The sequence below is a fragment of the Lagopus muta genome, chromosome 26 (assembly GCF_023343835.1).
Source record: "Lagopus muta isolate bLagMut1 chromosome 26, bLagMut1 primary, whole genome shotgun sequence".
In the NCBI taxonomy this organism is placed as follows: domain Eukaryota; kingdom Metazoa; phylum Chordata; class Aves; order Galliformes; family Phasianidae; genus Lagopus; species Lagopus muta.
Window position 1 is genome coordinate 2,777,227 of NC_064458.1, and position 27,740 is coordinate 2,804,966.

General features: G+C 51.5%; 2 protein-coding genes across 7 annotated transcripts in view; one reads left to right on the forward strand and one right to left on the reverse strand.

Annotated features, from left to right (window-relative positions):
* Positions 1-20,802, forward strand: part of DOT1L (DOT1 like histone lysine methyltransferase) — a 60,586-nt gene extending 39,784 nt beyond the window's left edge. The window contains exons 16-29 of one of the 5 annotated variants that reach the window (XM_048927897.1): positions 528-619; positions 2,821-2,922; positions 3,353-3,490; positions 3,852-3,977; positions 4,733-5,211; positions 5,675-5,798; positions 6,592-6,738; positions 7,399-7,525; positions 8,797-9,410; positions 10,191-10,396; positions 10,662-10,726; positions 11,174-12,142; positions 13,183-13,795; positions 15,736-20,802. In XM_048927897.1, the coding sequence (XP_048783854.1) occupies positions 528-619; positions 2,821-2,922; positions 3,353-3,490; positions 3,852-3,977; positions 4,733-5,211; positions 5,675-5,798; positions 6,592-6,738; positions 7,399-7,525; positions 8,797-9,410; positions 10,191-10,396; positions 10,662-10,726; positions 11,174-12,142; positions 13,183-13,760 (3,767 nt within the window). In that variant the 3' untranslated portion in view covers positions 13,761-13,795; positions 15,736-20,802. Of the gene's footprint in view, positions 1-527; positions 620-2,820; positions 2,923-3,352; positions 3,491-3,851; positions 3,978-4,732; positions 5,212-5,674; positions 5,799-6,591; positions 6,739-7,398; positions 7,526-8,796; positions 9,411-10,190; positions 10,397-10,661; positions 10,727-11,173; positions 12,143-13,182 lie in introns of all 5 variants that reach the window. The other 4 variants (XM_048927898.1, XM_048927896.1, XM_048927899.1 and 1 more) reach the window with 4 other exon arrangements.
* Positions 20,803-20,970: 168 nt separating this feature from the next.
* Positions 20,971-27,737, reverse strand: PLEKHJ1 (pleckstrin homology domain containing J1). Of its 2 annotated transcripts, XM_048927916.1 has the most exons (7): positions 27,546-27,601; positions 26,402-26,469; positions 25,391-25,457; positions 24,444-24,516; positions 23,587-23,677; positions 23,331-23,394; positions 20,971-23,127 (listed from the first exon to the last, which is right to left on the reverse strand). In XM_048927916.1, exons 2-7 carry the CDS (start codon positions 26,410-26,412, stop codon positions 23,062-23,064), a joined length of 372 nt encoding a protein of 123 aa, XP_048783873.1. In that variant the 5' UTR covers positions 26,413-26,469; positions 27,546-27,601; the 3' UTR covers positions 20,971-23,061. The 2 variants fall into 2 exon arrangements, with proteins under 2 accessions (XP_048783873.1, XP_048783872.1); XM_048927915.1 differs by lacking the exon at positions 24,444-24,516 and having other exon boundaries at positions 27,546-27,737.
* Positions 27,738-27,740: the final 3 nt, after the last annotated feature.

Genomic DNA, 27,740 nt, shown 5'->3' on the forward strand with positions numbered 1-27,740 from the left:
AAGTCTTTGCAGTGCCCATTGCGTGCTCAGGTTGCCTGTGATTGCAGCAGGATGGCTGCAATGGTGTGGTTGCTGTGATGTAATGTCCCAGGAGGGCTGAGGAAGGTGTGTTGCATCATAGAAGTAAAAGGAGGGTGAGGATTACTGCAAGTAATCTTTGGAGAAAGGGTTTGGGCTTTGATAGCTGGCCTTGTGTTGTTTCTGCTGGGTGTATTAAAAGCAAACTCCTCTTTCATCGTGCAAGCACACCATTAGCACCCACTGCCTTCCTCTGAGCTTCACTATTGAGTGCACTTCACATAATTTCCATTGGGTTACCTATGAAAAGCAGCTGATGGATCCCAGAGTTCAGCTTGCACTCAGGGGACTGTTTTCAGCATGCTTTACATTGATCTTTAATGGCTTGGTCTGACTGGGAGTCCAAACAAAAAGCCAGCGAGTGCAGGGCCTGGGGGGCAGGGGAGCAAATGGACCAAAACAGGAGCTTTCTTATGCTTAAAATACATGATTTCCTTATTTCCTTGCAGACTCTTTTAAGATCCAGTACATGCAGTTCATGGCATACATGAAAACTCCTCAATATAAAGCAAGTCTGCAACAGTTACTGGAGCAGGAGAAGGTGGGTGTATATGTGCTTATAATGCTTCTAAGCAAAATTGCTGGGCTACCAGATACCTGGAAACGATGCTGTGTGCATCTGAACAGCAGTGCAGCACAGGCTGATGGCAGAGACTCAGCCAGAGTGCTAATCAGGATGAGTGCATGGGGGTTTAATCGCTGGCTTCGTCAGTCTTTGCATGTTTGAATGTCGTGTCTGCAAACTGGGAAGATGCATTGCTTGCAGTGCATGTGGCCAGGGAAGGCTTGCCTCAGTTCTCTGTTTTTCCCTCTTTTGTGACATTCAGAGCTGTGTGCACACATGCAGGAAGCTTCTGGTTTTTGACATCTTACTCCTTTCCCTCTGTAAAAGCCTCAACGAATCCTGAGTGCTTGAGCATCAGAATGGTTCATTAAACGTGTGACAAACTGAAGCCTGCAGTCAGAAATAAATGCACCTGTCTCCTAGCCAAAGGATGCTCTGTCTGATCACTTAATAATGCCAATATGTAAAGATTACATGGGTGGGAAAAGTTGAAATTCGTGGTACTGTGCACATGGACCGAGAGCTGCTGCCCAGTGCTGCGTTTTGCTGTGCTGTGGAGCTGTTCCTCCAGCAGAGGGAGGAGACTTACTGCTGAAACAGCCTTTCTTGTATTGCTTCACCTCAGTCAATGAATAATTTAAGTGCTTTCTGTGCTAGTCCTGGTGATTATGGGATCTTCCATCATGGGAACTCTTCTTCCAAATGAGAAGGGCCAACTTGTGCTGCCCCATTCGCTGCTGGCGATGAGTTGGCGCTGCTGTGCTCTTCCTGGAGATGGATTTTTCCCTATGGTTGTTGCAGTTTATTTTTCAGCTTTTTCCTGAAGCAGCCTATTTCCCTTCTTGTTCTGTACTTGTCAGAAAAGTCACCATAAATTTAACTCACCTCCTTGCCCAGAAAACAGAATGAGAAGCGTTGGTGTGCAGGTATGGTGCTGTGCTCTGGAAACAGAACTGAAGTGGGGGAAGGTAATGGGCTCACATTGGTGTCTGACAGCTGCTTTGTACTTTGACATGGAAATGGGAAAGTCAGGCTGAAAAGATGCTTTTAATGGGGTTGCTGCACTCCATTAAAGCACTCAGAGCTCCGTGTTGAGAGCACAGCCAGGTAAACTTCCCAGCAGCAGAACTCAGGGCGAGGCACTGCTGTGTGCTGTTCAATAACTAACATGAGGGTTTTTACAGTACAAGAGAAACCCTTTGTGAATACAGTTTGAAAATAAACAAGCTGTGTGAGCTGCTGGTTCACCAAGTACCCTTAGATGGAGCTGTCAGCTCCTTGGCTGTCTGGCAAGGCTGGAGGAGACAGCTGGTGCTGAGCAGAGCAGCCATACCAGCAGCACAGGGGAGGTCAGGTTAGCACTGCAGCCACTCAGCTGCCTGCTGGGCCCGGTGTTTTCTTGCATGCATTGGATCGGAATGGACTGCTTGGAAGATCAGGACACTTTGTGCCCTTCTCCTCCTCTTTCTCCGGAGTCACAGCTCAGTTTCTGCACAATTCCTGTTTGGCTTCAGCACAAGTCGGAGAAAAGTGGGAACTTTTTTCTCCCCTTCTACGGGGAGCTGAAAAATGAGGCTTTTCAGGCAGCCCCATCCCTGCACGTTGCTGCCTGCATGTGTGACCATGAAATGAGCAAGCAAGTATCGAGCTGAGGAATGCAATGGGCTGGAGGTGCTCTGCCAGCACAGGGCTCTGGTGGCTGCAGGCATCGTGTTGTCATCACTGCTCCCAGTGCTCTGCCTGATTCCTGGCTTTCCTCCCACCTCCCCCACAGCGTGTTTCCATTTGCTGAGTGCTGTGTAGGAAAACTCTGAGCTGGGGCTCTGGAGATTCGGATTCTGTTCCCTTTTTAGTAACAGATTTCCTGCAGATAATCTGTTCCAGTTCTGCTCTGTAGGATGTGATTATTACTACTTCTTTACAATGCGGTAGGAGGGTAAAAATGAATTAAGACTGTCCTGATTATGTTTTACCATTGAGTGGAAGAAACTACTTCAAAGCTGTTTCCAGCTTCCTTATATTCAGCAAAGCTGACAAATGCAGCTCACAGAGCTGGGTTTGTTCACGGGTCTCAGATTCACTCCCAGCTTGCTGTGCAGACTAAATGTGAACAGTTTACTGAGCTGCACCGTGCTGCATTGGTGCTAAAGGTGTGCTGTGTCTTTTCCCACTTCCAGGAGAAGAATGCACAGCTACTGGGGACGGCGCAGCAGTTGTTCACCCACTGCCAGGCACAGAAAGAGGAAATCAAACGTCTTTTTCAGCAGAAGCTGGATGAGGTGACTGTGGGCTGGTGGCAGCGTGTGCTTGTGGTCATCTGCATGCAGATGGGTTGGGGAAAAATGAGGCCAGAGTAGCGCTAGGTCTCAGAGCAGCCTCCTTTTTGCTAAATCGTGTGGAATCTCTTTCACTCTTTGATTAAGTTTGGGTTGGAAGTGCAGGAGGAAGTGTAGAGGCTCTGTACAAAAATAGTGCTCTGGACTGGCAAGAAATGAAATGCCAATTTCCAGGTTAAAGGCTGAACAGCAGCTCCAAATGATGCACTTCTGTCCCTTTTCCTCATCCTCTAATAATAATTAAGTGCCTCAGGGGTGCTGGGAGCTGCAGGTCTCCTCAGCCTTGCTTCTGAATGGGCCATTATCTGGAATTGGTGTGTCAAGGCCTTACTGAGCCATCTCTTCCCTTCTCCCCCCTCCTCCTGTGTCCTAGTTGGGAGTGAAGGCTCTGACATACAACGACCTGATTCAGGCACAGAAGGAAATCTCTGCTCACAATCAGCAGCTGAAAGAACAGACCAAACAGCTGGAGAAGGATAACAGTGAACTCAGGAACCAGAGCCTGCAGCTGGTGCGTACAGAGCTTGTGTCTGAGCAGCAGGGATGCTCTCCTTCATCCGAGGGGGAAAGAGCATGAGCTGATATGCTCATAGTTTTCATCTCAGTAACTCAGACTTTAAGGTAGGCAGGGGGGGATCTGGTCGTGGGTCTGGTGAGTGATAACTGGTTTGAGAACGACCCAGCTCACCTCCTCCCACATGACACAAATGCTACAGGGCCCTTTTGTGCCCCTCTGGCTTAAGCTGGGGGGAGTTTTGGGCCCGTTAAGAACCTTCTTGCTGTTACCCTACTGAGAGGTGAGTGCCTTTCACCTCGTAGCAGTGTGAAATGCTGAGAGCTGTCTCTGATCCTTTTATCTCATGTCTCTGCAGTTGAAGGCACGCTGCGAAGAGCTGAAGCTGGATTGGTCCACGCTGTCACTGGAGAACTTGCTGAAGGAGAAGCAGGCGCTGAAGAATCAGATTTCTGAGAAACAAAAGCACTGTTTGGAACTGCAGGTACAGAGCAAAACACAACGCCAGCATCACCAACCCAGGGCAGCTCCTGGGCAATGAGAGTGCTTGGCTGAATATGCTGTTAGGGGGTAAGCTTGGTGGCTGCTTTATCTGGAGATCAGCCCCTGTTGTTAGGAGGGATTTGGTGAGCTTGGAGAACAAGGATGTGGACAACTGTTGAAGAAAGGAGATGCTGTGACCTCATTGTCTGGTAATGTTGTGGAAGAAGGAATCATGATGTATCATTAAACGTCATTTAAAAGCATGGCCTGGTGAAAAGAAAGGTCTTGCTTGTCTGCATAGTATGTGGCTTCAAGATAAAGTCTTCTGAAGTCTCATTTCTGGAATGAGGTCCCACAGAATGTCGCTGCAGTGAAACGAAATGTGAAAGAATTTCACTTCTTTGTGTAATTCTAAAGCTAATCCATGTGCAGGAGTCGTGTCTGTACCGAGTATGACTGTGTCTTCAGAGACTGACACTCCTGGGTTATTCTGTATTCTCTCTGTTATATCAGAGACATTTTATCTGCTTCCAAACTGTGAAATGTGAGAGTTTCTGAGCCATTCCCCTTCCCTGCACGTCTCGGCTGTGGCTCAGAGCAGCACATTGAAATCTGTTCCTCAAAGCACGGGTCACCCCTTCTGCATCGTTCCCAGAGATGGGGTCACTCGTTCTGTAAGGTGCATTGAAGCAGAGCTGCCATGCCTTACAGTTATTATGTGTGGTCTTTTATCATTGTCCTCTTCTTTACTTAAAGATCAGCATTGTGGAACTTGAGAAGAGCCAAAGGCAGCAGGAGCTGATGCAGCTGAAATCGTACACGCCGTCGGATGAGTCACTGTCAGTGCAGCTACGGAATAAAACCCATCTGAGCCGTGATGCTGAGGCTGATCATGGCAGGTTCCAGCTGGAGCTCGAGTGCTCCAAGTTTCCTATGCCCCACGTCAATGGCATGAGCCCTGAGCTGTCCATGAACGGCCACGCAACTCCCTATGAGATTCACAACACTTTCAGCAGGCCGTCCTCCAAGCAGAACACCCCTCAGTACATGACTTCTCATCTGGACCAAGAAATAGTTCCATGCACCCCAAACCACAGCAGGCAGAAGGCAGACAGGATGGCAAGCCTGTCCTTACCTGATTATACCAGGTTTTCCCCTGCTAAAATAGCACTAAGGAGACACTTGAATCAAGACCATGCAGTCAATGGAAAAGCAACAACGAGTGAGATGCAGAGGTGAGAGCCATCATCTCTTGATGGAAGGGCTTCATTAAGTTGACTACATTCTTTGCTATGAGAGTGGTGAGGTGCTGGAACAGCTGCCCAGAGAGGCTGTGATGCCCCATCCATCCCTGGAGGTGTTCAAGGCCAGGTTGGATGGGGCCCTGGGCAGCCTGGTGTGAAATGTGGAGGTTGGTGGCCCTGCATGTGATGGGGGGGTTGGAGCTCTGTGATCCTTGAAGTCCCTTCCAACCCAAACCATTCAATGATTATTTTTAATAGCAGTGGTTTATTTGGATTGTGGAAAAATACTTTTAAAGGTAGAGTTCTGTTCACTTAAAGTTTTTGTCTCAGCACAACCAGCAGTTCAGCTGCTTGGGTAAACACGGTGCTATGGTGCCTTGGGTTTGGTGCAGGAGTATTTGCAAAGCAGAATTTGTTAGCTTCGTATTCTGATGATGGCAAACCTCTGTTGCAGAGCTGACCATGTCAAAGAGAACGGCCTTACATATCCAAGCCCCAGTATTTCCAATGGCATCAAGCTGAGTCCTCAGGAAACTCGGCCCTCTTCCCCAGCGGCCTTACCGATTGCAGGCGAGAAGGTAAGAGATCTGCTTTGGTGTGAGCATGGAGACTTGACAGCTGGTAGAGCAAAGAGAAGGTTTCCAGGCTGGGAGAAGCAGACGTGTTCTGGTCTGTGGTCAGCTTGGCATGGAAAATGACATGGAATGCAGGAATCATGGTGCAGTAAGTAAGAGGAACTGGCTAGAGGAAGAGAATACGGTGCCCATGTAAGATGTGCTCACCTTTGACTCGCTGGTTTGCATACCAAATATGCTGGTAATGCAGTAGAGCTGTATTGGTCTGCTGAGTGTCTGCTTCAACTTGAAAACCAGACTGCTTTTGTATTAAAAAAAGAAAATAAAAAAATCAAGCATGCAGTCGGTCCTGCCATGAATCCTCATGGTGCTCATTTCAGAGCAAGCAGGTGCCCTCCAACAGGAGGTTACCATGGAAATGTTTCTGACTGCTCCATCTTCTGTGTTCAGAGGATGTCAGGCTATGAAGTCAGCCAGCTGAGTGCTCTTCACAGAGCTGTGACAAATCTGTGACTGGGGCAGGAGCTCGCCTAAGGCAGCCTTTCCCTTATGCTTAGGGGCAGCAGGAGCCTTAATTTATGTCTCTGTGCTGTTGGGTATCTCTGTCCCACTGTATTGGTGTTGTATGCGTGGCTTTCCAGAGCATATATAGTGATATAGTTATCACTCTTAATTATGTAATTCTTAATGAGGGAAAAAAGAACAAAATCTAAACAAGCACATTGCCATTAGCTCAGAATGTCTCTTCAGTAACAGCTTACAGTTGAGAACATGACTTTATCATTTGCATTCACAGGTTTTGAGAGAGAGAACCTCTGTGAGTAATGGAGAAACTATCACCAGCCTACCCATCAGTATTCCTCTCAGCACAGTGCAGCCCAATAAGCTCCCTGTTAGCATCCCTCTGGCCAGCGTAGTCCTGCCTAGCCGTGTTGAGAAGGTGGTGAGTAAGGCATTATCAGTGCTTTCCATCCCTCAGTGCCATCACGGGGGGCAGAAATGGGGTGCTGTGTGCTGGAATCCATAGCGGGCTGCTAATCCTGAGTGCTTTGTGCTGCTGCTGGGGTTCGTCCTCCTGGCTCTTATCCGTGCTCCTGTGTCTGTGGAGCGGTGGTACTTTGAGCCAGGAGGAAGAGCAAAGTGTGTGCCTCGAGCTGAAGGGCTGAGTGTTTGCCTTGTGGAAAAGTGCAGCTTCTGAGGCTCAGTTTGTGCAGTTTGTGGCTCCGGGAGCTGGGAATCCCATTTGTCAATTGATTTATTTGTAGCCCCCACACCTTCCTGCCTGCACCACAGGTCTGTCCCTGCCTCTGCTGGGTGGTCTGTGGGCGACGTCCCAGCTGTGAGGGATGAGCCCAACTTGAGGCTGGATCAGCCTGTGTGTGCATGGTGTGGAGCTCACGCTGGGTGCCGCCGCACTGCAGCAGATGGCAGCGTGTCTTTGTGTCCCGTAACGGCCTGTGTTCTTCTCAAAACATGATAAATCTGGGGTATCCAGGGATTAGAGCTGCTTTCCGTGGTAATCTCCTACTGCATGTGAATTTTGTTTTAACGGGTGACTTCTGAGTACCCTTCCTGCACTAACGCTCCTGTTTCTGCCCCGCAGAGAAGCACACCTAGCCCAGTTCATCAAAGCAGAGACTCATCGACACTTGAAAAGCAGATTGGTGCTAGTTCTCATAATGGTGTAAGCAATGCTGCTGGAAACAAGCCACTGGCTTTGGCTACCTCAGGTAACAGCCTCAGCGGCGCGGAGGTGCTCTGTCACAGCACGTGGGCACACAGCTGGAGTTTTGGGATCACTCCGGGCTGATCAGCGTTAGGGAGGTGTGCTCTTTGTCACCAGACCAAAGGATCACAGATTATCATCTTCTGAGCCTGTCAGAACAGTGCCTGCAGCTTGGATAGGTTTCAGTGTGGAGTTTTCGTTGGAGTCTGTCTTTATCTGAGCTGCGGTGGTTGGGTTTTGGTACATTTCTCTTTGTGGATGAGGAGATTCTGATCTCTGCACATTGCAAGCCATCCAAGCTATTCCACAGCTATCCTATGAACTGTCACCTGAAAAGTTCTCTTTTGCAGGGTGGTGGTGGAGGGTTTTTTATTTATTTTTTAATAGTACAATTAATTCCTTTAAGGAAATCGCAGTGATGTCTCATGAGCATCTGTAAAGGCACCAGAATCTGGGAAACAAGGGGAAGAGTAGGGATGCCTTTAAGTACAGACATCACTTCTGAGCTCGCCCATCTGTTGGAATTGTGGCCTGTAGCTGTTCAGGATATGGAAATGTTGTGGACAGAGAAACGTAGGTTCTTGCATACAGAAGCTGCCCTGCAGCTGATCCCTCGTCAGAGTGCATTTGTTCTTTGTGTTTTTCACCTTGAGGGGCTTGTGTTGTTTGTAGCATCTGTTCTGCAAAGAAGGGCTTGGCTGCAATTTTCTACACAAGCAAAGAATTATTCAAAAGCTGATGTAAAACAGTACTGTATTCCCTTCTGCCCTTTCCACGAAGGCAGCCCGGAGACGAGGCCTTCCTAGAGCACTGAACCCATTTGTGATATGCCATGACAAACACCTCATCCCCTTCCCAGGCTTATCCCAGATGGCATTGTGCTGCAGTGAGATCCCATCACTTGGAAGCCACTGCTGTTTGTTTAGCGTTGAGCAGGACTTGGGCTGTATAGGCAGAGTCCCTTATTTTCGAGGAAGGAAACCAACTCAGTTTGGCCCTTATTTCCTCGATGATAGGAAGGAGCAGAGAAACAGGAGCCCCAACTTCAGGAGGTGTAACAGTGTACAAGAACCTTTCACTGGAGGTTCCATTCCAGGCTGTCCCCATACAACACTGACGAGAGAGCAGAGCAAATTGTTACGGCCTGAGTGGAACTGTGAGCGTGCAGAGCCAGCATCCCAACTGCACGGCCAGCCAGCCCCAGCCATCCCACACATCTAGCACTGTGACCTATCGCTCAGCAGAAGCAGTGATGTATACTTTCCCTTTCAACAGGTTTTTCTTACTCTTCTGGCTCCGTGGCAGTCAATGGAAATCTTACAAACAGCCCAGCCCATCTTAACCATAGTGTTGATCAGGCAGCTCTGGACGACTCCGGGAGTCTGTTTAACTCAGTAGGGTCTCGGAGTTCCACTCCACAACATCCTTTGCTAATGATGCAGTCGAGGAACTCTGGGCAAAGCTCCCCTGCTCACCAGCACTCAGCAAGCCCCAGGTTAAATGGCACCTCCCAGAGCCTGGTAGGGGGACTGCACTATGCAGATGCTCAGAAGATGTTTGCCGATGGAACAAAGGGGGATCTTCAGTCTGATGCAGCATTTTCAGATCCTGAGAACGAGGCCAAGAGAAGAATCATCTTTACAATCTCTCCTAATACAGGACATGTAAAACAATCCCCTTCCACCAAGCACAGCCCTCTGCCCGCGAGCGCTCGGCTGGACTGCGGCCCAGCACACGCGCAGGACGGGAAGAAGCGCGGCCGGCGGAAGAGATCCTCCACTGGGAACCTCAGCGGGGGCTCCGGGGTCTCCCCCAAACGCAAATCCTTGCCCGCTGTGTCTGGACTCTTTACGCAGCCATCGGGTTCACCGCTCAACATCAACTCCATGGTAAGGGCTGCAGAGAGGGCTGGGGAGGTTTCTTGGAGTTAGAAGTCAGCTTCCGCTGCTTTCTTCTTGGGCGTGAGGCCATCATGGGGCTACTGGCTGCGACTGGAGGGACGACCCTCCCTGGAAACGGCCCCTCTGAAGGCCGGGGGAGCTGCTGAATGTTAGGGAGCTGCTTTGGTTTAGATATCACAGCGAGGTTCTCACCCCGTTCCAACCCCCCTCCAAGGGCTGGGTGCCCCCACCAGGCTGCCCAGGGCCCTTCCATGGCCCTGAATGCCTTTGGAGGACGTCTCCAAAGAGTTCTTCCTGTCGCAGCACTAAAAATTAACAAGCAATCTCGCCTCTTCCAGCAAAGCTTGTTTTTACAGTGAAGTTGCTCTTTTTTCTTTTTTATCCTGTAGATTAAATATTTTGAACGTAGTTTAAGCTAAGATTGACTAAACAGCTCACGAGTGCCAGAAGCATATGGTGTTCCCACGTTAATAAGCCAGCTCCACAAGTTGTGCTCGTGGGATCCTGCAGTGGCAGTTTGAGAAGAAATGTCGTTTTGCCATGTCTTCATTTCTGCGTTCAAACATAAAATCAAATGATGAAAATAAGATATTTTCCCGAGTTGTCTTAAAGCCTTCATCCTGGGCTCTGCTGCATGGTGCTGGGGGAGAGCAGTGGCAGTGCCAAGTTGGCCTGTCCTAAAGCTGAGCGCATTCATATCCTAAACAAGATGCCTTGTTTCTAAAGCGGTGCTCTCACCCGTAACTGCTTTCTTTCCTTCTTGCCCAGGTCAATAACATTAACCAGCCTTTAGAAATAACAGCCATTTCCTCTCCTGAAAACTCCCTGAAGAACTCTCCTGTTCCTTACCAGGACAACGACCAGCCCCCGGTACTGAAAAAGGAAAAGCCCCTCACTCAGAGCAACGGCGTTCATTACTCCCCTCTCACGTCAGATGACGAGCAGGGATCTGAAGATGAGCACAACAGCACCAGGTGAGCGTGCATGAATGACACCAACCTTATGAAGGAGCAATGGTGACGTGCTCTGAGCAGGCATCGACCTTGGCGAAGAGCACAGAGTCTGTGACAGCTTCTGCTGAGCTTTTAGTGGATATTTCTAAATGGTTTTCCTGTCCCGTGTAGGGCCTTGGCTTTATGTGCTTCAGTCAACTGTTAGGATGTGAACGTGAGGCTCTGAGGGTAAATATGAAAGCAAACGACTGCGGTGAGTGCTGTAACCTTTTTATTTTCCCACCAGGATCGAGAGGAAAATTGCAACGATATCGCTGGAAAGCAAATCTCCACAGAAGACTGTTGAAAATGGTGGGTGTGAGAGATGTAAACTGCTTGGGACGATGGGCTGGGGAGTGGGGTGGCTGAAGGTGTTGTTAATAGAAGGCTGATGAGCAGAGTGCCATCCCACCAGGGCTTTGTGTTATCGTAATTAAGACAGGTGGCTGATAATTACAGATCTTGGGTCAGTTCTTTCTCTAGTCACAGGCCACCAGAGATCCGATGAGTTGTGTTGTGCCATGTTAGGACTTGGGGAGGGATCTGTAGAGCAAGAGTAGATCAGCGTTCTTGAAACTTACCAGATGTGAAGCTAAATTTAAAGGATGCGTAGGTGACTTCACAGGTATTCTGCTTTGGGATCAGGAATAGAATTACAGGCGGATAAAATCCAGGTGTTGAAGGCAAAACCTACGTTTGTAGTGAGCAGGTTCAGTGCAAACTGCCTTTTGGTATTTAGAAACCTTTCTTCCAAACCAGGTGGCAGCTTATCTGGGAGGAAACAAGCACAACCCAACGAGAACATGAACAGCAGTAAATGGAAATCTACTTTCTCACCAATATCTGACATCAACCTGACCAAAACCACGGACAGTCCCTTGCAGTCTGTGTCGTCTCTGAGCCAGAATTCGCTGTTTGCCTTCAGGCCGTCCTCCGAGGACAGCCTCGCCATGGACGCCAAGATGGCGCACACGAGGAAAGGCATGGCCATGCCCTCGTCGGGGGCAGATGGGCTCAGCCCCAGCACAAACCCCACCAACGGGTTCGCCTACAACGGCGGGCTGTCGACTGACATTGGTTTACACAGCTTTATCGATGGTGCTTCTCTTCCACACAAGGCCTCGGACGGGACGGCTGCCGCCTGCTCGCTGGGTTTCCAGTCGCAGCGGAGCAAAGACGTGGGGATATCAGAAACAAATCCTTTCTTGAACAAGAGGCAGCTCGAAGGCCTCGGCGGCGCCAAGGGGGAAGACCTGAGCCGGGCAGGAGTCAAAAGCAAAGACATGAGCGAAATGAGCATTCGTGCGGGGGGTTCTTCGGAGAAAAACTCTTTGCAGCATAACGGAAAGGTTGGCAAAGGAAGGGACCGAGACGTGGAGTTTAAAAACGGCCATAACCTTTTCATTTCTGCTGCTGTTTCGTCTGGTGGCCTTCTGAATGGGAAAAGCCTTTCTACTGCTGTTTCTTCAGCAGGCAACCCAGCATCGTCTGTGCAGACGCACCATCCCTTCCTCAACACTTTGACCACTGGATCGCAGTTCCCCCTCGGCCCTATGGCCTTGCAAGCCAACCTCAACTCGGTGACAAACTCCTCAGTATTGCAGTCCTTATTTAATTCCATGCCAGCTGCTGCCAGTCTGGTCCACGTGTCGTCAGCTGCAACCAGACTGACTAATTCTCACACTATGGGGAACTTCTCTCCTGGGGTTACAGGTGGAACAGTTGGAGGTAGGCAGAACTCTTTCTCTGGTCTAAGACAGGGCCTAAAGGAAAGTCTGACACTGCCTCTCCAGGGCTGAAACCCTTTCACTTCCACAGGATGTCAAGCAGACCTATTCCACATAACACGTCTCTTCTCTCCCTCCGAAATTAAGATGAGCCCGTTGCCCCACAGTGAAATCCCATGAGCTTTGTCCACTTGTTGTATCACCTCAATGAAAGAATACACCCGACTTTGTGATTTCATAATGTATGTTTGTTCAGATGTTGCTGTGTTGGAACCAGCCTAGGCCTACCTGCAGGTAAAAGGTTTAACCCGTTGTGTCACCAAGTGAAAGGAGCTCTGTCAGCTTGAGCAGAGGTTGGGATTAGGGTTGAGTATGGTCCAGGAAGAGCAAAAACATCCGAGGAAGTGGCGTTGGGAATTGTGTAGCATTCTGGCTCTGGAACAGACACTGAGAGCATCTTTTTGCCAGGAAGGGCAGTGCCATATGCACCTTCTGCTTCTGGGGTTCTGCTTGGCAGGAGCAGCACGCAGCCTGTCCCAGCTCCCTGTCCAGGGCAGGCAGTTTGTCTTACCCATCCGTAACCATTCAGGCACCGTGTCGGGAAATCCTAACTCTCACATCTCTCAGCACGTAGATTGGCTGGAAATGCGGTCTCCCCTGCGCTGCCCCGTGAGTGGGGGAGAGCAGGAGGGGTGGGGAGGGAAGAGCAGCAGTCTGAGTCTTCAGATCCACGGCTCTGAGAGACCCCGTAACCTCTGCAGAGCCTGCCTGTGTGGTACGGCACTGACAGTTCTGGGGTCTGACCACGTGTCCTGGTGGCACGTAGAGGTTGGCAGTAGGAAAGGTAAGTGAACCTCTTGTACCTCCTGGCCTGCACCATTACCTCTCATTGCTTGCTGCCTTCTCATGCTGCATATTTTTGTATGGGGCCGTAACTACTATAATTTTGCTTTTTTTTTTTGTTTTGTTTTGTTTTCTCTTGTCACCTGAGACTGTACAAAGCCCATCTGTTGAAGCTGAGTTTTTCTCTCCTGTTTGCAGGTATTTTTAACCATGCGGTGCCTTCTGCCTCCTCTCCTCATCAGTTTGGAGCCAGTTTCAGCAGCAGTGCTGTCTCTAGCAGCACAGTGCTAAGCTTAAACCCCCTGCAGGCTGTTGCCAGCACCTCATCCTCATCCTTCCCACCCCCCTCCTCTAATTTAGTAACATCTAGCGAGAATAGAGCCGCTCAGCACCTCAACAGAGCGCCAGTGCAATCTGTTTTCCATCCACCTCCACCCCCTCCTAACGTTTCCTTGCCCCCACCTCCCCCTCTGCTTGCTTCTAACCCCGACCTCCTGCACAGCCCCTCCATCCCACCCGGCGACGCTTTCCTGCCATCCTCCTCCGCCGCTTCTGTCCACTCTAACGCCGCTCTGTCTATCAAGCTCGCTTCCCTGCAGCACAAAGCCTCCCGCCCCTCCTTTACCGTCCACCACCCCCCCCTGCCCCGCTCGGCGCTGGCACAGTCCGTGCCCCCGATGGCGCAGCCCACGGCCGCCGGCGCGCCCGCCATGTGGGTCACGCTTGGCATGCAGCCTCCTTCCGCTTCGCACCTTTCTGGGGTTAAGCCACGATAAAGAGCTTGCTTAGCTAACGGTTCTTATGTTGTAAGGTAAGGCTAGAGACGAACCCCAGGAGTGGTGTGCGAGATGCTGAGTGATGCTTCTTCCTCTGCAGAGAGGGGTGGGCGCGGGCTGTGAGACAGAAGCCTCTGAAATGTGGGGTAATGCGGTGGCAGAGGGCGCAGAGCTCCGTGCTGCCTGGGCTGGGAGTCAGGATTTCTCGACAAGGAGTGCTGACTCTGCTGTCCCATTGAGTTGGGATTTCGTCCAGGTGGGGATCAGCAGTCAGGAGGAGCGTCTTTGTACGTTACGGTTTTTATACGATCATCGGCGGTGGTTTCCCCTCCAGCACAGGGTAGGGAAGTGGAAGTGGATGATCTTTAAGATCCCCTTCAACCTAAGCCATCCTATGATCCTAATGCAGACATTGCTCCTTCCACAAGTCCGTGTTCCCGTGGCGCTGGGGTGAGCGATGCTGCTTCCAACCTCAGCCAACAACAGCTGCTCAATAACCAGAAAGTTCCAAACCCTCCAGGTCCCAAGCTGCAGCTTCAGAGTGCAAACGCACTGCTGGTGCACTGCAGTCAGCACACCCTCTGCATCCCTGGGAAACAGCCACAGGTAGCAAAAAGGGGTTAGAATTTGCAGCAGAGAAGAGGAAACCAAGAAGCCAAGCTGAGCACTGCAGCTTGATGTGCACACAGTGACAGTCTCCATCAGAGCTTTGTTATAGAATCATACGATTGCTCACTTGGCAATTGCTCGCTCCCTGGGTAGACTGTAGGGAATGTGCAGGGTTGGCTGCTTTGTGCTGGGGCTGTAAGAGAGAGGAGGGTCTGTGCAGGCTGTATGCATTTCTATTGAAGCACTGTTTAAATGCCTTTAGAATAAAGCGCACCGGCACGGAGTTGAGCACTGTTGTAATGAAAAATGCTCTGTGGCATCGTGTTGTAACAGCTTGGGATCACAGAGCTCCAGCAGTGTGAGGGCCCTGAGCTCGCTCCGTGCTTTACCTGTAGGTCGTTGATGTTGTTGCTGTTCACTGATCCCAAAGCTGCGTAAAAATCGATGGTTGAATTCTCTTTACCGCTTATAAAACATATGCCTCAATTACAACATCCCTGAGAGATTCTTTTGGCTGTGCATTGTGTGTAGCGCCTTCGCCACCAAATTGCTCGGTGGGCACAAATGTAGTCCCCATAGGCATTGGTGAGGCAGGTAAGTGCCACCTTGGCCCAGCGGGGAAGCCGAGGAAGAGTTTGATGTCCCTGTGCTGTGGCCGCAGTGATGCTGATGTGCTGATGGGGCGGGCTGAGTAGGAGAGAGCTGGGGGAGGAAGAGGAGGAGGAGGAGGAGGTTTGGGGCTCTGTGTGCCCAAATGGCTCCGGGGAGTGGTGGGAAGGTCTGCTGAAGGAGGTGCCTTAACTGGGACTGGGGTGTTGCAGAACCAGCTGCCATCCCATTGGGTGCCACGCCATCCAAAGTAGGGCTGGCACGTGGCTGAAGTCCACTGAAAGGCAGCCAGGTGTCCGGAGGTGTTGTGAGGAGCAGAGCAATGCTCCCAGGAGGCGCTCTGTGGCACACATTGCTTCTCCATATGATGTAAGTCAAATACTGGAATGTTTTCCCCAGCTTCACTATAAATCCGTGTGCTCAGAGCCCTTGCTGAAATCCAGAGTTGAGGGGCTGAAATAATCCGCTTAACTTCTCCTCCATAAGGTAGTAACAACTTCAGAGCAGATCAGTGTGTGCTGGAGAAGGGTGAAGCCCCTTGTGGGCAGGCAGAGACCTTCCTCCTCCCCCCGGTGGGGTCCGACTCTCAGCAGCCTCCTCCTATCAGTGCTCTTGGGTCAACTCTTCCTCCCTTGCTGGCTGAAGGTCCCAAATCTCGGTCCGCTCGCGGTCTTGGAGCAATGTAGAAATGATTGAGACGTCAGACACGCTGTGGATTTTGTCATTGAGATGAGTCTCTTCCTCTCCTGTTGTGCAGGTAACTAGGATTTCTACCTCAACCCAATGTGACCTATGCAAGGACAACGTGGACCAACTTCACTCGGCTTCCACTGAAAGGTGCTCACTGGCCTGTGCAGGGGTTCTGCTCTTACTACTGGACAAAACACAAACCTAAAAAGACCTAAACAACAGAGAAAATAATATTTACTGTGAATCTGAGTTTAAAGGAAAGAAAAAAAAAAAGCAAAAAGGAAGAAAAAAAAAAAAAAGGCAAAAGAAATACTTAAGGCTCCAGTTTGTATTGTTGATAGTTTAGGTAAAGTATTTATCTTTTTTAACGTGAAAATAATTTTGACTTATTTTATTCCACCTAGAGTCATAAATACAACTTGTGGTTAAATTCTCTGAATAACTGAGGACTGGCACACCAGCAGAGATGTAAAGAGCCTCTTCTCGGTGCTATTTCATCCGTCAGAACTGTGCCTCTAGTTTGATCCTTGGTGCTGAATTTAGAGGGTTGACCAATGCCAAACCCAGTTCTCAGACAGGTCTGCTTTTATTTATTCACCTTCCTCTGTTCATATCCCCAAATCCATTTGGTTTACAGCCACGTGTGCTGCGGCGCTCTTTCATCCGGCGGTTTGCTCCGGGGAGAACCGAGCCACCGGCTGGGTTTTAATTGCATTTGGACACATGAGAGCTCGTGCTCCCCTCTGGGGTGGCAGCTGGATCCCAGGGCAGCCTGGTGGAGCAGGAGGGATCCAAGTCCTGCCCCATCCCACCGCACCGGGCCGTCTGCAGGCTGTGAATTTCGGTAGCTGGTCTGGTCACTTTGGGATGTCATTGGCATAGGAACAGGGTGCACGATCCCTGGGATCGGTCAGGCCCTCGAGATGACATTGGGAAGGCTGAACATAGTGCTTCTGTACCGGTGCAGGTAGATTTTTGCAGCTCGTTTTTGTTCCGAGTCAATTGTATTTTGTTGGTAGAGTTTTGATACTTGATGCAGAAATGGCTTAGACGTCTTACTAAGTGCATTTTGCTTTTTGTATTTCTTTGCTTGAAGTGGATCTGAATGGTAGCTCACAACGCCGCCATCTCGCCGTGCTGCCCCTGGTGGAACTGGTGCATTGAACTGGTGCATTTGTTGTATTGTGACTCGGTGTTCTGTGTACAGAAAGAGCCGCTCGGAGCAGCGGCTGTATTTTATAGAGATGTGATGAGAATTTATAAATTTCATATACTTTATTTCCTTTATTTTTAGACTGTACAGTGCACAGTAAACGTGTAAAAACTTATTTATTCGAGTGCACAAAACGAGGAGAGAAAGGCGACCCGTTATGTAGACGTTGCCCAGTCTGTAGGTCAGGCTGGACCCAGCACCAATCAAGGAAACTACAGTCAAAGAAGGGGAATTGCAACAGCAGAATGACGGGAAGAGAAACACGTGGAGGCGTTGGGGGCATCTGCATGGGTGCTCAGACTCAATGGGTGCCATGGGGACACAAGAAGCTGGGCTGGGTGCCATGGCTTTCAGCTGCCTCTGTATGTGAGATGGCTCTGTCCTTGCGTGCTCTCCTTGAGGAGCCGTTCTCTGACAGCTTCCACCCTCTGCAGGTTCCTTGTAGAGCTTTTTCTTCGTACCTCATCCCCTTTTCTTCGTACCTCATCCTCTGCAATCTTCGAGATTCAGCTCAGTGTGTGGTTATTTGTTGGTCCCGATGTGTGTCTTCCATAGGCGGCCATTGTGTGCAGAAACCGTCGATGTGATGTCGTTGTCTCGTTCATTGGGAAGGGAAGGGATTGGGAGCCCTGGAAAGGAGGGACTTTGGGGAACTGGCTTCTGCTTTGTGTGTGGGAGAAGACGAGGCAGCTGAGTTACAGCTGCGAGAGGAGAACCTGGAGAAGGGCAAAAACACGCAGAGGGCGATGGCTGAGAAACATCCGTAGCTTCTAGTAGGAGCTGTACAGAGTTTATGTCCTGGAATCCAGGAGGACGGTGTAACCCAGATGTGTTGCAGCTGGGAGTTGGGCAGCCCCATCTTCATTCACAGCCGTGGGCCGCTGTGAGCTGCAGAGCTGCCCTACATCCTTCCTGGCACTGCACTCCGGGCCTGGGAGTGGGGATGAGCATGAGCAATGGCTGGAGAGGCAGGAGCCTTAATTGCATTCTCCCATTTTTATCCTTATAGTCCTTCTGCTTTTAGCAGATGGTTTATGGAAAACGGACCAAGATGGAGTTCTAGGCCTTTTGTTCCCCCACCTTCATCCCAAACCATGCAGATGTCTGCCCATGGGGTGGCTGAGCTCCAAGTGTCAGCATGGTGAGTGTCTTCATCCCTGGGCCGTGCTGCTGGGAGTGCCATGGAAACCACTGAGCAGTGTGAGATGGGAAGTCGAGCACGGGGGGCTGAAGTCCCAGTATCACTTCATCGGGGAGAGGTGGTCGCTGTGGTTGCTCTGAGATTTGCATCATCTTCTCCACGTCCCCATCTTTTACTGCTTGGCCATAACCTGAAGTGAGTCCAACCCATTTATCTCCAGGGCTACTGGAGGAGCAGCTCCTGGAGCTGTTCAGATCTGATCCATATGGCTGCAATGAGACACACACGACTGCGATGTATGAGTGCCTGCCAGAGATCTGAAACCTGTTTTCAATAATTGGAGATAATTGCGAGTAACCAAAGCCGTACAGCCGGTTCCAAAAAAGAATTCCTTCTCTATTACTGCTTCCTGCCCGGGTGCAGCCGTTGGATGGCCGTCACAAATGTTCCTTCTCCTCCACACCACTGCTGCCAGTGAGGGGCAAGTCAGGAAGTCGGAATCCATCCAGCAGTGGACATTGCCAGAATGAAAGGACCTTCCTGAGCGCTGTGCAGCACATTGTCAGCCTCAGAACGGACCGTGCATGCTCTGCCTTCTGGGGGTTTGTAGCATCGAGCTGCCTCTTGTTTCAGGGTGCAGGGCTGTTGCCTTCAGTGCAGTGGACAACCATGGTGATAGGAAACATCTTCGTCCTTCTTCAGTCTGAGCTCCGTCTCCCACCGGTTTCTGCTGCAATGCTTTGAGGGTCGGGAGCTATCAGGCTCCCAAACTCAGTCATGAAGTTAGGAAAGGACCTCTCAGATCATCCAGTCCAGCTGTCCACCTCCCACAATACTGCTCACCGACTGTGTCCCCCTGTGCCACATCACCATCCCCCAATACCTCAGTGACCACCCATGCCAGTGCCTGACCATCTTTTGCTGAAGAAGTTTTTCCTGGTCTCTATCCTTCCTCAGCCTCAAATTACCCAGCTGTTGCTACAGCCACTCACTTTAAGTTGAGATTTCTTTCTAATTATGTTTGAATCAAACTTCAGTGAGTGACTTCCAGGTGAGCTCTGCGGAGCTCCGTAGGCTCTTCCATTGCATCTCCAGCATTTTGGGCTGGAGTGGTGCTGCAGGGTGGAGTCTGGGTGGGCAGTTTCCTCCTGAAAGGTGTTTGCAGCTGCATAGCACTGAGGATGGGGTGGGATCTGGACGGTTGTTGTGCTGCAAGAGGTGACCAGGAGGGCCGCGAGCTGATGGCCCCACTTGGCTGCACTGATGAATCCCGATGGCTGCACACAGCGGTGGGTTTCCAATCACAGAATCACCAGGGTTGGAAAAGACCTCCAAGATCATCCCATCCCACCTGCAACACCCGCCCTGCTGCTGCTGAGCTGCCCCTCTCCGGGTCTGCGTCCCCCGTGTCAGTTCTGCCATCTGCCTGGTTGGGTTTTTGTGTTGGAATTGGTGCTTTTCCTGCAGGAAACAGATCCGGGGTTATTTGTTCTCTGAAGGATTTACCCCAGCTTGATGGGAAGTTCCCCAAGTTCTGCTCTTCGTGTGTTGCCTGAGCCAGGAAGAGGAAGAAGAGGAGGAGGAGGAGGTGGAGCTTCCCACAAGTATCTGTCAGTGTGCAGAGGACAGCAAACCAACTGGGTTTGCTGGGTTGCCAGGAAAGGAGGCGATGTCCTCATGAGGCAGCTCTGCAGCAGAGGGGTGAAACCACAAAAGCTTTTTGGAAGTGCAGATGTTGGCGTACGAATAGTTGAGGTTTTGGGGCTGTTCTTTCTTCCTTTATTTGCTCTGACTTCTCCATATCGGGTTCCCACCATCAGATGGATTCCCAGTGTGTAGGGTGATGCTGTGCTGGATTTTCTTCATCCTTTCGCCTTAGAAACACCGTGGCACAGTGTGAGAGGTGACATTACTGTGAACTTCAGGGTTTAACCCCAAAGCCAAAAGCGGGAAGCACACACTGGAAATGTCCCTGCGGTGCATCTGCTGTTTGCATCTTTGTGCAGAGGTTTTCTTCCATCTTCACCCTTCACAAACAAAACCCCTCGGTGCAGTTCTGGGTTCCGTAGCACTGACCCCAAAGTTCCCAGCTTTGGGATTTGGTGTTGTTTTAAGGTACAACTGTTGCTTGCTTCTGGCTCGGTTGGCTCGTTAGCGAGGTCTCGCTGCTGTGGTTAACGAGGAAGAGGAAGGGTTGCTCCATCCCGCATGGCTTCTGGCACCTAGCGATCTTCTAAGCGATCGATCTCCAATTAAAACCAACTCGTTGGGTCTTTTCACCCTCCGTTGGAGCCAGGCGGGACGCAGCGGGTCACCAGGTTGCTGTTGCTCAGGAATTGATTAGCAAACCTTGTAACTACTACTAACGATCCATTTTCGATGGATTTAAAACCACAACCACCACGCGTTTTCTTAGAGCAGCGATACAGGATGTTTCCTAGGGAATAGGGATTAGTTTATATAATTTAGCCGATTAAACCCAATTATTTAAAACTCAAACTTCCCCCTAATTTATCTTTTTGTTGTCGTTTTATTTTACACCGGTAAGTTGTCCCATCATTCCTTCCATCCCATAGAAGTAGTGCAAATTCTGGTGTGTATATATGTACGTATAATATATATATCCCCCCCCTGCCTTTCTAATGCCCTGCACTGTTAGTTTTTGGTTGTTTTTTTTTTCCCTCCCCTCACTTCATTTCTTGTGTCTCTCCCTTGATTTGTAATGGAAACAAATGCTTTGAAGTTTTGTCTTTATATTAAAGTGTACGTATTTTAATACACTGCTCTGTCGTGGCGTCTCACTGCTCAGTGCTGGACTGCAGCTCCTGCTCACCCCCTATCTGTGGTGCTCTAGGATTCTCTCTTCTTTCTTGCTCACACCGCTCATGCAATAGGGAATTTGCTCCTCCAGGAGCCTCCAGCCCCTCACCACGCTCTGATGGCCGCAGTGATTAAAAGAGGTTTTATTGGAAATGGTTGTTGTACAACAGCCGTGGAGCCCGCGCTCGGAAGGTTGGGCCCCTGCAATACAAACACATCATGCAGAATTGGCTCTACATCAGCAGCAGCGGACGTGGGTCTCTCCAGTACCACCTTCCCCTCCTGCTGAGCTCTAACAGTGTCCTACGCTACGCTAGCAGTTGATCAACTCATTGCTAATTAAGTCGCCGGGCCTGCGGAGGCCCACGCAACTCTTCACAGCATTTGTCTTACATTCAGTTTTAGGAAATGTCACTGTCTCCTCCTCAATAACGTTGGGGTCATCGCTGTCCCAGTTACACCAGCAGCACCCTGTGACCATCACTGGAGTGGGGCCGTCCCCATGGGCTGGGGGGAGGACGGGGGGCTGCCGACAGCAGCACTGGGCTCCTTGGCCGTGAGCTGGTGGTGGTCATTGGAGTCATTTGAGGACACCGAGTCTCCAAAGCTCTGTGCTGCTCCGGTCTTTAATCCCAGCTTGTGGCTTGCAGGAGCGCTGCCATCTGCCTTCAATGCCGCCCTATTTTCTGCCCTGCGCGGTTTGTTTTTGGTGATTGCTGCTGCAGGCACTCGAACCGCTGCAGGGAAATGGGATACGGGGGAGGGCAAGGAAAAGATCTGGGCCGTGAGGTTAAAAATAAAGCGTCGGTGCCATCTGCTGCTCTCCTGGTACCGGCAGCTGAGGTACAGAGAGAAGCCAGGCTGCACCGCTGCAGGCACACAATCCTGCACTCCTTCCCAGCCAAGGAAGAGGAGAACCAAAACTTCCCTTCAGCCCCATTGCAGCACGAGCTGCTCGCCCTGCTCAGTTACTGCTGTAATTGTAGAGCAGCCTTTTTGCTGCCTGGCTGGGAAAAAGCTGCACCCCCTCCCCCAGGGCTGAGCGGCTCCCCCTGCCATCGGTGTGGCTGCACCTTTGGGGGGGCTTTTCTGCAGGGAAAGCCCAGTGGAGCTGCTGCGTGGGGTCTCTGAGCTCTGGGGAGCGCCTTCCACCCCTCATCTCCGGCTGCACTTCCCCTGTTTGCATTCAGGAGCCTCGAGATGTCCCTTAATGCTTATTACTGCTCATCGCTTCACTATCAGAGTCCCTGCAAAGGCGCTCGTTGCTCCCTGGCAGCTCACAGAGGGAGTGCAGTGTTGCAGCATAGCAAGGCGATGCTCCCAGGGCTCAACTTCAGCATACCCCAACACTGACATCCAGCCCAAGGCAGCAGATCCTGCCTTTACAAGTCTCTCTGCTGCTCCTGAGGCTCAGCCCAGCCCACAGCACTGCAGAGGGCAGCAGGATCACGGCACGGAGCTCTCAGCCCCGTTTTTCCTCCCTTGTGCTTTACAGCTTCATTCTCTGCATCGTTTGTGACAGCGCTCTAATTGGCAGTAGAGTGGGCTTCATGGAGCCTCTAGGAACGAGCAGTGCCTGTGTGGAGAAAGGACAAACAGAACAGCACCCCAGGAGGTGCTGGCGGCAGTGGGTGATGCCCTTCCTCCGAGCAGAGCTGCTCCACGTTCAAAGAAGCCTTCCTGCTCCTTGCTGAATGGAAGTGGCTTTGTGTTGAAGAGAGCACAGCAGGGTTAGACCTGTGGCACAGCAATGCCATCAGCCAGAGCAGCCTCCTACAGAAAGGGGCTGCTGCAGGAACATCCTAAGCCAGAAAAGCCGAGCAGCTCCCAGCAGGAGGGCAGGGATTAAGGGGAAGCTAGAGCTGGCACAGGGCCGGCCCCACAGCTCCTGGCACCAGGGCTAAGCCTTTGCTGGAGGACAGTGAGTGCTGGAGCTCGGCTCAGTCCCTCCTCCTCTGCTCCTGCTGTCACTCCCATGGCTGCAGCAGCATCAGTGCACAAGGTCACAGTCTGCATGGAACAGTTATGGCTGCCCCCGTGGCTGCGGGAGGGCAGGAGAGGTGGGAATGTGCAAAGAATTCCCTTTAAAAAAAAATCATAAAAAAAAGCCCCATTTGGCTAATAAATTAGAAAGTCAGTTGGTCACCGCTGGGGGGGGGAACTGCTGCTGTTCCTTCTGGGGGAAGGTGGGTTTCACCCTCCAGAAAGAGCCTGTGGAATTACTGCTTGCGGCTTGCCAGCTGGAAGCGGGCTTCCTCCGAGATGCCAAACTGCTCCAGGGGGTCCTGCAAGGAGAGCACAGGGAAGTGATGGTGAGACACGGGCAGGGGGAGCTGGGACAGCCCTTCTCAGCAGCCTGGCACACAGCAGGGCTGAGTGCTGATTCCAGAGCACAGCCGCATGCGGTGCAGCCAACAGCCTCACGCAGGATGGCAGCAGCAAGGCCAGAGATCCAGGCCAACCCCAGCAGCCAACCTCAGGAACTCACCTTCCCCGTCATCTTCTGGATCTCATTCCGGTAGAAAATCAAACTTCTCCTCATGAACTCATAGCTGTAAGAAAAGAACAGCGGGCTGAGCAGAAAGGAATGCGGGGAAGTTTCTCAAGCTATTCAGAGCCAAAGGGAAGCTTGGCCAGGAGGAGGGAGCTGCTTTCCTCCCCAGGTTCACCATGAGTGATCCCAGGAAACAAACAGCGTGAGATGTGCAGCTCAAAACAGACCCTTCTCAGGGAGCTCGGCCCACCTGGCTCTCTTGAGTGCCTCAATCCATTCCTGGCACTGCTCTTCGCTGTCACACTCAAAGCAGTACTTCCTCTCTGGCTCCTCAATGAAACCTGCCAAGGACAAGGAAAAGGATTAAGTGAGGTCCTGGCAGAGCTCTTCCTCCTCAACAAAGTGAGGTTCAGCCAGGCTGCAGTTAGCACCTTTGTTCATCTAGGATGACCTGTGAACCGGGTGGGAACCCAGGCCTTTGTCCCCTCCATCTTAGCATGAGCAGCTTGGAATCATGCTCCTAACTATGGCTTGGAGTTACACTCTTTCTCTGCCTGCTAAAATCAAAGGCTCAGCCAAACTTGCCCCTGCGAACTTGAAATCCAGCTCAGAAAGCTGTTTGCTAATAGAAAGGGACTGGAAAAAGCACACCCAGTGCGACAGCCACTCCTTAACATCCCCCTTCCCTCAACTCAGCGCATAACCACTCTTCCCCATACAGTTGTGTTAGAGCTGTGTGGGAGTGATGGAGGCCCAGAGGACCTCAGTACAGCTCAGCAGCCCTCAGCATCACTCCTGCCTGGGAGAGACACTTCCAAAAGCAACACCAACCGCAGAGGCGCTTCTGCTCTGCGTTTCCCAGCAGCTGCCTGCAGTGCCCATCAGCTCAGAGCAGCAAAACACTTTGGAGGAGAAAGAGCAGCTTCTCAACGAGTGACAGCTTGGAGATGGGCTGGGCAAACGCAGACTGAAACACCCCGAGCCTCCTTGCAAAGCGTCAGAGGAGATTTAGTAACCAGAGTGGAAAACGGCCCCGAGGAAGAGATTTTGTGGTGTGCAGAGGGCAGCTATGTGAGGAATGAAATCACACTCAGAGAAGGTACTGACCTGTCTTTGCTGGAGGCTCTGGGGAATTCAGTACTGTGCACAGCAGAAAGCAAATCCCTGCACAACTCCGATTCTTTACCAAGACAGAATCAGGACATCTAATTAATGAACATCATCCCCAGAGCTCTGCTTTTTAGTACACAGCGCACAGAGACGTGGGGAAATAACTGGGTCAGGAGCATCCAACCCCTTGGAGCTGCTGTTCGGGACGCAGTCTGGCTCCAAGTGCCATCACATCCAACACCTTTCTTGGGAACCTCTGGTTCAGCAGAGCTCTGGCAGTGCAGAAACCCCACGTGCTCAGCAGAACGCTCCGACTGCACTCAGCCTGCGTGGGACGGTCAGAGCTCCATCTCTGCTGGCTGGGAGAGGGGAGATGGCTGCGCAGTGAGAAGCAGCTGCGCCTGACAGCCAGGCCAAAAGATACGGGGATGGCCTTGGAGAAACATCCTGTTGTTTTTGCCACATACCTCTCGCACAATGATTAGTTGTTGGGATGAAAGGCCGACGCAGCGCGAGGCAGCTGGAGCCACGGCTATCGACACAAGGACACAGCACTCCTGCTCCACCAGCACCACAGATGGTTTATCTGAAGCCCCCTTGTGTTTTGGGGTTTTTTGTTGGTTTTTTTTCTTTGATAAAATGCAACAGCACAGAAGCAGCAATCTGTCAATACCAAACCCTCCTAGAGAGGCATTGCCACAAGCACTGAGCTGTGGGCTGGCTGCTTTTCCTGCTCCTCTCCTTGCACACAGCAATGGGGAGATGCTGCCATCCCAGGACTGGAGCATGGCAACTCTGCACCGACCAGCACTGGATGGGGAGGGAGGTTGGGGAGCACTGAGCTGCTGTCAGAGGGGGAATGGGGAAAAGCAGGAAGAAAGCAGGAAATTTTACCAAGAGCCACTGTGAGGGGAACACAAAGGGAACACACAAACAGAACTCACTGATGGAGAAAACATTCTCCTCTTCTTTGGTGATTCTGCAGTGCTCCAGCAGCAGCGCTCCAATGGGCTGGAAAAGATACAGAGGCGGGGTTCAGCACACACTGTCAGAGCTCCAGTGTTCTGAACCCACAGAGCTCACAGAGTGTCCTCTAAAGAGTCTCTGTGTGCTCCGATTCAGTCTGGGCTTCAGTGTTCCTTTCTGTCATGCAAAGACGGTGATAAAGTTTACTTCCTTGCACAGTAAATCAAACAAAGATAAACTGTTTAACATTTTACTTCCTAAGGGCGGCCTTCGAGCTTTGCAGGAGGTTAAGAACAGTGTGTGTGGATGAAGAACAGCTCAGGACAAGCAGGCAGTGGCAGGGACAGGCTGCCAGCCAGCACACACTGAGCAAGGACATGAGAACCACGGGGTAATATGAGCCACAAATGGAAGCCTCTCACATTTTGTTTAGTTTGGAGAAAAGATTTCAGTGGGGGATTGCGAATCAGGCAGCAGCACTGATGTTGAAGCACCTGTTTGAGGGCAAATTTCCAGTGCATCAGTTCTGTGTTGGCAGTCACCCACAGAAACGAGAAGAGAGCATTTCTCAGGACAGGAGCTCAGCTGTGATCAGGGTTAAATGCTCATGCTGGGAAAAGTCTAAAAATGTCACAAAAAGCTCTTGGTTTCTTGGCATGCAGCTCTCCCTGCCACATTATAAGGATTCCTCCTGCACTGATTTTTCAACAGGAGGATCTTGGTTTTATGTCATACGTTCCAGGTCTGCAAATACATGGCACAGAGTCCAACTTTCGCCACTGTAGGGCAACGGTTGTGTTTGTAGAAAGCAGGGTGTGGTTTGTTGGCAGCGCTTCTCCTCACCCCACCAAGGAGTTTGCACTGTGCAGGACGCCACGTCCTGGATGTAGCAGCCTGGTGCTGCGCTGTTCCTCAAAGCACACGTGATAAACATGCAGGAAAAGGTGTGAGTGTGTCTGTGTGTGTGTGAAGAGAAGCAGGATTTATACCTCAGCTTCATCCGTCCTGAAATAGAAGAGAAAGTTCACCACAAGCTTCACGAGGCGCTTCTTCAACACTGAGAAGGAAAAGAGTGTTGTGACAGCGAGCCCAGCAGGCACAGGGCCCCCAGATCTGCCAGTCCCCAAGGCCTCGCAGTCCCTGCTGGTCCTCCCAGTCTGCTCCCAGTCATGCCCATTTTGTGTTCCCAGTCCCGCTGCTCAGCAGCCTGGATTCCACCAGCCCATTTCTCCCGGTGCCCCATCCCTGTTCCTTGGCTCTCCCAGTTCTGACCCTCAGCACTGCCCAGCCCTGCTTCTCCATCTCCCACACTCCTGTCCAAGGTCAACCTCTGGACCCCAACTCAGCACCCCACCAACATCCAGATTCTGGACTCTGCTCCCCACTCCCATCCCAGACCCCTCAGTGCTGCACCCCCAGCTCCATCCCAGCACATACAGTTCCACCCCAGCACTCCCAGTCTCATCCCAGCATCCCCAGTCCCACCCCAGCATTCCCAGTACCACACCTCCAGTTCCATCCCAGTACTCCCAGTGCAGCACCCCCAGTCCCATCCCAGCATACCAACTCCAGTACTCACAGTTCTATCCCAATATTCCCATCCCAGTCCTCCCAGCTCCATCCCTGCATCTCCATTCCCATCCCAGTGCTTCCACTCCAGGACTTCCGTTCCCAGCCCAGCGCTCCCACCCCAGCACCTCCATTCTGATCCCAGTGCTTCCACTCCAGTACTCTCATCCCAGCACTCGCAGCTCCATCCCAGCACTCCCAGCCCAGCACCCCCAGTCCAACACTCCCAGTTCCACCCCAGCATGCCCAACTCCATCCCAACACTCCCAGTCCAATACTCCCATTCTCCATCCCTTCACCCCCAGTCCCATTCCAGCACCCCCAGCTCCATCCCAGCCCTCCCACCCAAACACCCCCAGTCCAACACCCCCAGTCCACCCCAGCACCCCCAGTCCATCGCAGCACCCCCAGTCCATCGCAGCACCCCCAGTCCAACACTCCCATCTCCATCCTTTCACCCCCAGTCCCACCCCAGCCCTCCCACTCCCATCCTTGGACACCCAGTCCATCACTCCCAGTCCCATCCCAGCCCCTCGGCTCCGCCCACAGTCCCTTCTCCCTCACCGCTGCCCTTTTTGGGGACCCGCATCAAGATCTCGGCCGCTTTCTCGGCCGGCTGCCGGGACAGGGACAGCAGCTCCCGCTCGTTGTACCGCATGACGAAACCCGGCCGGCCGCCGCCCCGCTACGGCCGCCCCATGCCCGGCCCGACCCCTCTCCCGCCGACCCGGAAGTGCTTCTCCCGGAAGCCGGAAGTCG